Here is an 11,475-nt window from a genome sequence, read left to right on the forward strand (position 1 = left end):
AATACAAATTCATGGACATCTCTATTACACAGAGAAGTGTTACAGTACTAGTAGACCTCATAGGTTCACAACCACATGTCCTCCCCTAATAACTAGCTACTGCACAAGTGATCATTGAATTTACACCGAAATATTACAACCCCAAGTCACCAATAGGCATGCCCACTAGAGTCCTCTGAGTATAATAAGAAAAATGTGACCCCATCAACATGCTTATCCCAGTGTTATGGTGCTGCCTAATGCAAGCCAAATTGCTCATGCCTGTTTCTTCTCAACAGCCATGTCACTGCATCTATGTCCACCCATGCCTTCTGCTGGACGAGGGCCTTCCCGCAGCATTCTATTCACGGCGTCAAAACCAGCACAGTCCATCAACAATCCATGCAACTTAATATAAAAACATAATAGGGGAAAATTACTCAACTTAACACAAACCACAAGTTTTTCCACATCTACCTGTGAAAGCCAATGCTCGAACAGTTCGTCGTTTGTGTGCCTTGTCGGATTAGACATACTTGGGCTGGCAGCGGTTCCATGAGACTCTCCTTTTTTGACCGAGCAACCTTGCGAAGCAAAGAACTGTTCAATGTGTTGCCCGCCGAGAAAGATGTTTGTCCCCCCACCCCCAACACCCATTAGGGGGTTGCAAGCCGTACGACTACAGCCATGATTGGACGTCATTTCTGCACCCTCAGCACGGGTTGGAGCGGTGCGGCCGTTGTCGCCGGTGTCGGAATTAATCGCCTCCCACACCTGCATACAACAGTCATATAACTCACCAAAATGCAGCTATAACCCATTTCTCATGCATGCAATGCATCACTGGAATTGAACTATCATGAAACATCTATTACGAACCAAATACATCGCGCTAATGCATGACCAACAGCCTCATCAACCTACTTAACCATTTTTTTTATAATGCAAATAATTCTATTAAGTTTTGGTCTATCGTATGGTGTCATCGTTAACAGTTTCCTAGCTTAGGTGGCTCAGAATAGGGTATAACTCGCACACTAACATCGAATTTCCCTGAAAACTTTACCTTCGCAGTTGCGGACGGGAAACTACGGACATCAGAGGAGCACTCCACGCAACCTGGGACCTTTCCACCCTCAGTGCCGGCCCCGCGATGCTCGCGACGCCAGCTGCATGTCCTTTTTGTATGACCAGGAACCCCACAGCTTGTACAACGTCGTCGCTTCGTTGGAACCTCAGATTGTGTGCCCGGTTCCGGTTCCGGTTCCTTGCCCTTTCTCGGAGCCCCCTTTGTTTTTGCAACCAGTGGGTCATTGAGTGCCGACAGCGACGACAGCCCAAGTTGGCTTCCGACCCGATCGTACGCTCTTCGTTGAAGTTCCTCCGCGAGGTTGGCAATGCCATCCCTAGCCACCACAAACTCCTCGGCATCTTCAGAGCCAAGTTTAGCAACCAAACTCATCAGCCCGGTAAGGGCACCATATCGAAGCAAGCGTCCTTGATGGCTATCTGTAACTTGGGATGGTTTCGACCGCCAGTCCTTTGCATCCTTGCACCACCTGCTCAAAATAAGGCTCTCCGGGATTTGTTCCAAACCCTCGTACTTCATCACACAGAAGATGTGACTACATGGAATTCCCTCACTGTTCCACATTGAACACTCACACTCAATCTTTTCCTCGTTCGGATCATACAACACCTTGTGTGTTTTCTTAGGTTTTCCCATCTTCAAAAATTGGTATACACTAGTGGTGCAAATGCTATCCTTGCCCCGAAACAGTAACGTAGCAACGCCCTTGATCTGTTTCTTTACTTCTCTGAAAACTGCTCGTGTATACACCTTTGAGGCAAACAGCTCGATCGAATCAAGGCCGGTCGTTAGCACCGGAGTATAACACGTGGAATAGAATTGGGCTGTTACTTCATTATTACGATAATCTTTTACAACCTGATCTAAACTGTGTACGAGCTCCAAAATGCTATCAGTCGATTTAAGAAATCCCTTAATAAAAGCATTTATGCCTTCACATCTTGAAGTAGTCCTGTATCTCGCACAGAAGGTGCCCCTTAGGTAGGCCGTTGCCCAGCTTTCTCTGGTTTCATATGTGCTTTGAACCCAAATATTATCAAGTAGGCCGAGCGACTCAACCGATGTCTTCCAATACTCCTCAAAGTCGTCGATTTCAAAATTTGCATACAAAGCTTTCTTAAAAACCTTGCGGAATTCTGTGTCCTTAACCCTTTGAACGCAGTTCTTCTCCAGGTGCCACCCGCACAGCCTATGCGTCGCGCTTGGCATCACCTCCGCAATTGCAGTACGCATCGCCTTGTCCCCATCCGTCACCACTACACAGTGCTTCTTCTGTCCCATAACATCCAACAGGTTCAACAACACCCACCGGTAAGTTCGAACCTCTTCATCCTCCAGTAGCGCGAACCCGAATATGCATGTCTGTCTGTGGTGGTTTGAACCAGAGAAAACCACCAGCGGCTTCCTGTACTTGTTAGAACGATACGTGGAATCAAATGCCAGGACATCACCAAAGACCTGATAATCCGACATCATCTCACCATCCACCCAAAATAGGCTACCCAAACGATTCTCTTCAGTCCGTGTGTAGCGTGCGACCGTCATCATGTCTGCATTCGCCTTCCCTTCCAAGTAACTGATAGTTGCTGCTGCATCACCATCACATATTCGCGCAACCCTTTGCCGATGAACATAATTATACAAATTCCTCTTCGTAAATCGAAGCATGCCATATCCACCAGACTGCCCAGCCATGTAAGCCATTATTTTTGATGTTGCAATCCCAAACTGTTTGAAACTATCCACTTGTGCCTTATCGCCGTCACTCATCTTCCGGTGACTGGGGAGGAGATGTGTGAACATCGCCGGGGCAAGCTCGTGGTTGTGCTCGTCCATGATGGTTCTCACCTTCCAAACGCTGTGTTGCACATCGTAGTAAATCTTTAACTTTGCCTTACAATCCGTCCGGCTCTCGAGCCTCTCCTCCCTTACTCGCTCAGGACGGTCGTAGTGCTTGGGATGTCTTGTCCCTTGTCGATGGCAAAAAAAGTCTCTTCTGACCAAAACCCCATTAACCCGAGCTACATCTCCCTTCCGAACTCCAAAACCCCTGACTCTGGCAAACTCCTTGTACGCAGCGTAAGCATCCTCCTCGGTTGCAAACTCTCTGCCCAGGAAGTCATCCGCGAAGACTTGCCGGCTTGGCATGCCGCCTGCCTCCTCACTTGCACTGCCAGACCCCCTACAATTGACCCCATCACCAACACCTTTTTCCCTCGCTTTGGGACCACATTGGGCCTCAAAACCCTCCTCTTCATCGTATTCTTCGTCAGTACCATGATAATGTCCAGAACAATCATCTGAACTGTCCCCATCCGAGTCTTGACCCTCACTGTCGAAGATACGGTTGAACTCCATCGGCCAACGTTGTGCAACGTTCTACCCTGAATCCATACAAATAAAATAAATGCAAGTCATGATCGCAGCAGATATACACTAAAAACTAGAACCACAAATATACAACGAAGGAAATATTCACTTCCATAAATAAGGTATACAACCACTGCATTGAATCTATTTTAACATACAATTCAACAAGGACTATTTCAAATTGACGAAAAGCAACTCATTATAATACAATACAACGTTAATAACTGGTGAATCCAACCACACCTTCACAGCAAAAGAAAAAAAATTTAAGCGCATAACTAACCAATCGACAAATTAGCTACCATCAACTCTCTTTCTTAACAGTAAAATTAATTCAGCTGTTTCTGGGTTCAGTGCAAAACATGGTTCATAGAGGTGTTACCACCCTCACCATAGCTCATCAATTGTAACTATTCTTAACTAATAACATCAACAAAAATACTAACAAGCTACAGCCTTGGTTCGGGACAAAGCGGTTCTCGTCACACCTATTAACGACGGGGTGGAGCACCCTCTCCACCTCATTACCACAGGAATTAACATACTTTAACCAATAACATGTATTATAATATACAACCTGTTGAACATCTTACTATACCTCCTATACAAGCTTCATTGTGAATCCCATACATGGCATGAAACAAAAAATCTAACCTTCCTTATCCTGCCTACCATCCAATCAATTCCCAGAGTAATAAATAACGTCTTTGATTGAACTAAATTAAATGAAAACTACACAGCAGTAGAAAAATACAATGTAAGGTGAAGAATTGGAAATTCAATTCAATATTGGTAAGCAGGGACATTTGTATATCTTTTGAGGCAGCTAGCTGTTTCCTTTATTTACCTCACATGTGACAATTTCATACATACACCTCTATGTAATAATGGATGAGGAAGTTAAGAGAGTAACTAAATGGATAACAATCTAGTCAAATTGATGGAATGGAAAATCACTTCTTTATATAATCATATCATTGTAGAAATGTAAAAGCATCAGTATTCAGTATGAGCTATATGGTGAATTTTAATTGGGATGGTAACCTTAAAAGTGAAAAATGTTAGTAGGAACAATATTTTCTATTAATATTAGTCTAACCATTTTCAAAACCAAGAATCATCATCCATAACACCAAACTAAGTACTCTATAGTTGTTTAGCTTCTAATTACAGCACTTGTTCGTTGTTTTCTTTGCCTCCTGCAACATATATTTTTCCAACAAAATTAATTACTCTTACAATTGGATTAAAAAATTATTTACCCCAGCATCAAAATATCACTTCTCTTAACTAATTTTCTATCTACTGTATTTTCTCACTTATACACTAACACAACAAAGAACATGACACCATTCACGATCTGGTTAATCCTATACCATTGCCCATTATTAAAGGGTAATTATGAAGGATGAATGAGGATAGGGACCACGCAGCTCCTTACTTACCAGGATGACGACTCGCTGTTCCTCAACTCCACACCTACCACGATGAAACTAGGGCCTCGCGCAGTGGGCCAGCACCTTCACCGCCTCGGACCAATTTGACCACGAGCGGATCCCGCGCGCCACCGACACGAGCGGCAGCAACAACAACAGCGACGTCGGTCCTCCTCACTGCACTTAGGGCTTCCTTCAATGTTATCAGATGGTTGAAGCCAAGACCCAAAGGCTGGGTTCCAACCTTTTTTGGTTTTTTGGCCCCAAACAAGGCCCATGTCGCCAGCCTCCCTCCAACGGAACGCGAGACGATCAAAACCCCGTTCAACTACACCCCCACCAAGCCGGCTCCATCCCACCTTCCATGAGCTCACGCCCCCTCCACTGAGCCAGCTACATGCTGCAAGAAAGGAACAACACGTGTCAACATCTAAAACTAAGTCAAAACAAATCTGTATATCTATATCAACTTTGATCTGTACACTAACACGACCCATATATATTATATGTATTTATTAAAAAATAATATTAATAACTATCATGTAATCGTAAACAAATAATTATATTGTAATTAATAAAAATATTTGTTATTTTTATTTATACATATTTAATTATATTTATATTAATAATTATGAATAGTAAAAAATATAATTAATTTAAATATAAGTGAGTATAAAATTAAAATAATATATAAAAAAATTATTGTACATTTTTACTATATAATTAATAATGAGCATTTAAAATATTAAGGAATAACATAGCTTAATGGCAAGGAAAGCATGCAGGTACATAAAAGTCCCAAGTTCAAACTAAATCTTCATCAATTTTGGAATAATGAATTATTTGGTAAGAAATGTTTGAAATAATGAATATATACATTAAAATATTAATTATTATGGTATAAAATTGATTATAAATAAATAATAAATGATAAGTATTATAAAAAATAAAAATGATCTTAATTTGATATTAGTTTAAAATTTTAAATAAAAACATTTAAGAACTTTACAAAATTATAACAATATTGTGGACATATTTATCTTATTATTAGAGATAGCCTTGTAGTAACTATCATTTTTTTTATTGGTCAAAAATGTCTTTTTATACTAGATAAATAAATAATTCATATATTAAGTAAAATATTTTTATTTTTTAGACTTAGAACAGTTATAATGTTCCAAATAATTATTGAAACATTTTAGAATGGTCCTATTTGATTAGATCAAGAGAGAAAGGAATTTCAAGGCTTTTTTACCTAAATGCGCATCTAAAAAACATTAATTCCCAAAATGCGCATGGCTGGAAATCTTTCTGTAAATGCGCATTGTCAGTTTGTGGCCTCTGCCCGTGAAATGAAAATGAACTCCATTTCAATTATGGTGCCCACGAAATGGGCAATCCATGTCATGCCAACCACACACGAAATGGATATCCCATTTCCATGAGGGCAGCAGCGAAATGGAAGGAGGAATTCACGGCAGGCATAAGCGAAATGGGTGTACGGCTGAGTTTAGAATCCATCTCTCCTGTACCGCACACGAAATGTCACAAATTTGTGTGTACTGCACACGAATTGGGACAACGGCTAGGCTATAAAAACCCTTCGCCAGCAAAAGTAAACCCACATTCCTCACTCTCACTTCTTCTACCCTTCTTTCTTCTCCGAAAATTCCACTCTCACAGGAGCTAGTTTCACTAATTTTTGGGTGTCATAATAGCATCTGAATATATTTATGTGGTCATATATCCCAATGGTGAAATTTCGTATACAGGTGAGGGAGTGACCTTTATGTGTGACGACCCACTTTGGATAATGATTTCCCCACAGTCTTGTCTGCAACAACTTAAAAATATGATTCTGATGAACACTGGGCTGATTGGAAAAAAGGAGATCAATACGCTTATTTACAGGATGCCCGTTGCTGTAGCTAATTCGTTTACATATCAGAAAATGCACATTAAATCTGACCAGCACGTGTCGATGATGTTTTCATATCATCGTAGCATCGGAAGCATCTATTCGATGGAACTCTGCGTGAAGCTCCAAGATGTGGGGGGAAGCTCATCTAGTTCGAATAACGTGGAGGAAATGCGAAATTCCGGTGCTGGTGAAGGCATTCCATTTTTGGACATAGGTAGGGGTCGTAGTCCGTCCTTTAATGCCTTCGTGGCCCCCGCCCAGAATACAGAAATACCTGACCGACGTCCCTTCCCGAATGTCCATGTTGCATATCCGGAAGGAATGGCCGACGGGTTGGCTGACTCATCTGAGGAAGACGAGATTGAGAATGATAGTGGAGAGGAAGCAGAGGTTGTTCCGGAAACCCAACCGGTTCAGGGCGAAAGGGTCATCCCAAGTGTTGTTGAACCGATCAATGTTGCAAGGGTCGGAGCTCTTTCCAGCGGCACCCCCGACCATTACCTGCACCTCAGTCTTGGTCCAATGAACTCGACGAATGCAGAGGACATACCCAGTAACTATGGATTGACAGGTGAAATGGAGCTAGAGGTTGGCCTGAAATTCCTGACTAAGGATGCAGCAATGCTTGCTGTTAAGAACTATAACATACGTCGAAGTGAGGAATTCAAAGTAGTGGAGTCAGATCATACCAGGTATGTTTGTCGATGCAAACTTTTTGGTGAGCAATGTTCCTGGATGGTGAGGGTTGCGAAGACGAGGGCGTCCAGATTTTGGGAAGTTCGAAAATACCAAGGGCCTCACACATGTTTGGCGTCCGCGACTTCCCAAGATCATGCTCAACTGGATTCAAATGTCATATGCCAGCACATATTCCCCATGGTTCAAGCAGACGCAACGATTTGCATAAAAGTGTTGCAGGGGTCCGTGGAGTCGGCATACGGATACAAGGTGTCTTACAAAAAGGTTTGGCTAGCGAAGCAAAAGGCAATAGCGAGAATTTATGGAGACTGGGATGATTCTTATAACCAGTTACAGAGATACTTCAATGCGTTGCAAACCTTTGTTCCAGGTAAGCCTATCTATCGGATTGCATACTAGTTTTGTAATAGTTTTCATGCTCTTACGAATTTGCCGTTTCGTCATAGGGACAATTGTTGACCTACAAACCCGACCATACTACGTCGGCAACACCCTCGATCGTGAAAGCGTCATGTTTCATTAAGTTTTCTGGTCATTCCCATCGTGTGTTGAGGCATTCAAGCACTGCAAACCTCTAGTTTCGATTGATGGAACACACCTGTATGGTAAGTACACTGGTACCTTGTTGATGGGAATAGCACAGGACGGAAACAACAACATTCTTCCCATAGCTTTCGCGCTAGTGGAACGGGAGAACACAAATGCATGGTACTTCTTTCTGACCAACTTAAGGAGACATGTGGCTCCGCAACCAGATGTTCTACTGATCTCTGACAGGCATGCTGCCATAAAGGCTGCGCTGGAGCGAGAGGGTTGTGGCTGGGAACACAATGTTTACTGTGTCAGACACATTGCGTCCAATTTCGCAACAAACTTCAAGAGTAAAGAAGCCAAAAGACATCTTGTTAGCGCGGCATACTCGAAGACCCAAGAGCAGGCACAGTACTACCTAGAGTTAATCAGCGCGGAGGATCCAGCCACGTCCCCGGCAATGATGGCTTGGATAAGAGGGTTAGAGCCACCGAAATGGCTCCAACACCGCGATGAGGGGCGCCAATATGGTCACATGACAACGAACCTTTCTAAGTGTATCAACTCCGTGATGAAGGGCACTCGTAACCTTCTGGTGTGTGCAATTGTGAAGTCCACGTACCACCGTTTAAATGCGTTGTTTGTCTAGAAGAGTCGGCAGGCAGAAGCACAGGTTGCATGTGGCCAGATGTTCTCACAGTTCTTGCAAAAGGCAATACTTGCCAACAGGGAGGGAATCACGCAGATGCATCTGGGATCCGGCTGTGTCACCTACATAAACAGATCTCCTCCTTCCGACAGGGGGGTGACTACCTGAATCAGACGGTCGAAGTGCAAGTCCTAAGTCGGTGGGTGTGCGTGGTGATGCCTGGGAAGGAATGAATTGATCTAGCCGTTAAATAAAGATGAAAAGTTTGTCCAACCAACTCGATCCATAGAGTCAATCAGGTCCTGTGTACCGCCCCCCTGCGATGAACCACCCTCCTCATAGGTACTATTGTAAGGCTTATACTGATGGACCGTGGATGACTGAAAGGGGTCCTCTGCGACGAAAGGCTGCGGGTAGTAGACATCTCCAGGGAAATTCACATCCACCGGTGGATGATCCTGTTGACTCCAAACATTAACCTGACCTGGATCCGGAACTGGAGTGTCTGGGACCTGCATCTCATCAGCTCCGACAGCCTGATATCTTCCACGGCGGGAACGATGGCGTCTCCTGTCCTGCGAAACTGCTGGTAGCTGAACGACTGGGCCTCTACCGTACTCTGCCGGAGCCCCTCTCGGAATATCATCTCCTCGGGGATCATGGAAGGCCTCCGGGGGTGACAGAAACCTCTTTGTTCTCGAGCAATACCACCTGTAATAATCATGACTGGGATGCAAGGTATCTGCCCTATCAATCTCTAGCCGATATGATACAGTCCGTCTGTTTGCCCATACTTCAAACCATGTCTGCAGGCGGATGGGCCACCATCCATCGTCGTTTCGAGCCGACTGGCGATGGAAGGTGTCTATGTTTAATGGAGGGTTCGGTGGACCTTGTTTGCCGCCAAATTGCCGCATGACTCTATCGATGTTAACAATCTCGATCCAGCGGAACAGAATAAGTGGCATGACCGCCGTATATAAATCCCCATGCGGAGCACCAAGAAAGTCCGCAGGCACCCTCGACAAAATACGTGCATCCCTGTATGGCATCCACACAAACTACCAAATCCAAATGTCATTTACACAGGTAGACTAAATTTCATGGGAAAAAACAATATCATGCGAGAGTGATGCAACAGGAATAGTTACCTCATCCACCTTCAAATTGTCCAACCTAAGCCGGTGCCTTTGTAGACGTTGCTCGGCGTAGTCATTCTTTCCTCTCTTGCCCGCCCACCTGCGAAAGAACAGAATGATCTTATAACCACATTTAAAAAATTACGCAGAGGAAATAAGAACACAAAGCACAAATAAAGAACATATGGAAGAAAAATTTATTACGTTGTAGCTACCTATAAACGTGTATGGGCTCGTCACGTCCGGTGCCCAGAAAGGAAGCCTGAAGTATATCCAAGACATCAACAGTGTATGACAACCAGACATTCCCTCGACGTTATAATCAGTCGCTAGGCACATGCCTCTATACAACCAACAGAGCACGGCACTACCCCAACTATATGTACTAATGGCTTCATAGTTTGCTAGGAGAGGAAGATAACGTACGTGAACCGTGTTGTTCGCTTTGTCAGGAAGTAAAACGCCACCCAATAAATACATAATGTAACAACGTGCATACCGTACGAGGGCCTCATCGGGAGAGTCAAGAGGCATCTGTTGCAGTCTACTCCTGAGCCACTTCAGTTTTATGTTATACTTCGTGGTCCCAACATGTCCGTCAGGAACTTCTCCAAGGAGTTCCTCACACCATTGCCAAATATCTCTCTGGTGGTACTTACTCCATGACCTCAGAGTGCCACTGACCGGTTCACCGTCGATTGGTAACCCCACCTGCATGGCAACATCCTCCAAAGTGATAGTACACTCACCCCATGGGAGGTGGAATGTATGGGTCTCAGGACGCCATCTCTCCACAAGAGCGCTAATCATTGGGTTGTCGTACTCAAAACGCTTTATCAGAGACGCATAATAGAAGCCGGCTCTTCTTAGATACGGCTCCAGCATCTGCCTCCTAATCTCCATACTCGGATCTGCTTCGTCTACAGAGAAAACATCGACCAGCGTGCCATGCGGAGTCAACACACGTGCCGGCTGAAATTGAAATAGATCAAAACACAATTAAATAGTTTAAAACAATTATTTAAATTATTAACAAAATTTTTTATATTTTAATTAAAAAAAATAAACTCACCTTAACATGTAAATGAGCAGAAATGTGAAATTCATCCAACCTATTAAGATTTTCTTCCACATTAATTCCACTTCCACTCATTATTTTAATAATTAAATTACTCATCAACTTCTCTTTTTTTTCACCGAAGCAACCCACTACTTCACTTCTCCTTTTTACCTTTGCTTTGGTCCCCTCCCCTCCCACAACCTCCTTTTATATGCTTCAAACTCACAACCCAACAATAAATTGCCTCACTTTCACCCAATGCATGCACGTACAGGAACTGCAAACTTGCTGCTTTGACTGCCCCCCTCCCCACCCCATTTCGTGCCTGCCACACTTGAGGAAGGCCATTTCGTGTGTGCCTACCATGAAATGCCCAAACTCGTGGATGACACACTTGATTTGGTCCATTTCGTGTGTGCCATCAGTGAAGTGCTCCATTTCGTGCTTGCCATGCGTGTAATGGTCCAATTCGTAGACACCAAGCTTGAGTTGCTCCATTTCGTTTGTGGCAGGAACGAAATGGTTTGTGTCAGTTCCCTGATCCCATTTCGTGGACACCCTCCTTGATGTGTATATCATTTTCATTTCGTGGTTGCTCCTT

At 43.6% G+C, this 11,475-nt stretch overlaps 2 protein-coding genes across 2 annotated transcripts; one reads left to right on the forward strand and one right to left on the reverse strand.

The window, feature by feature from the left end:
• Window positions 1-292: 292 nt before the first annotated feature.
• Window positions 293-3,427, reverse strand: LOC107626086 (protein FAR1-RELATED SEQUENCE 5-like). Its single transcript, XM_016328865.3, has 3 exons — window positions 1,046-3,427; window positions 457-753; window positions 293-340 (listed from the first exon to the last, which is right to left on the reverse strand). Exons 1-3 carry the CDS (start codon window positions 3,425-3,427, stop codon window positions 293-295), a joined length of 2,727 nt encoding a protein of 908 aa, XP_016184351.1.
• A 3,360-nt stretch (window positions 3,428-6,787) lies between these two features.
• On the forward strand, window positions 6,788-8,843 carry LOC107627918 (uncharacterized). The gene is made up of 3 exons (XM_088506216.1): window positions 6,788-7,865; window positions 8,134-8,621; window positions 8,676-8,843. The coding sequence occupies exons 1-3, from the start codon at window positions 6,788-6,790 to the stop codon at window positions 8,841-8,843; spliced, it is 1,734 nt and encodes a 577-aa protein (XP_088362342.1).
• Window positions 8,844-11,475: the final 2,632 nt, after the last annotated feature.

This window comes from Arachis ipaensis, chromosome B2 (assembly GCF_059453495.1).
Source record: "Arachis ipaensis isolate K30076 ecotype BB chromosome B2, ASM5945349v1, whole genome shotgun sequence".
NCBI lineage: Eukaryota > Viridiplantae > Streptophyta > Magnoliopsida > Fabales > Fabaceae > Arachis > Arachis ipaensis.

Coding starts and splice junctions, on each gene's coding strand:
- LOC107626086 (XM_016328865.3), bottom strand. CDS start 3,427: ATGGAGTTCAACCGTATCTTCGACAGTGAGGGTCAAGACTCGGATGGG. Junction 754..1,045: donor TCCCGTCCGCAACTGCGAAG/GTAAAGTTTTCA, acceptor TGTTGTATGCAG/GTGTGGGAGGCGATTAATTC. Junction 341..456: donor TCGAGCATTGGCTTTCACAG/GTAGATGTGGAA, acceptor CGCCGTGAATAG/AATGCTGCGGGAAGGCCCTC.
- LOC107627918 (XM_088506216.1), top strand. CDS start 6,788: ATGCCCGTTGCTGTAGCTAATTCGTTTACATATCAGAAAATGCACATT. Junction 7,866..8,133: donor GTTGCAAACCTTTGTTCCAG/GTAAGCCTATCT, acceptor TGATGGGAATAG/CACAGGACGGAAACAACAAC. Junction 8,622..8,675: donor AGGGCACTCGTAACCTTCTG/GTGTGTGCAATT, acceptor TTGTTTGTCTAG/AAGAGTCGGCAGGCAGAAGC.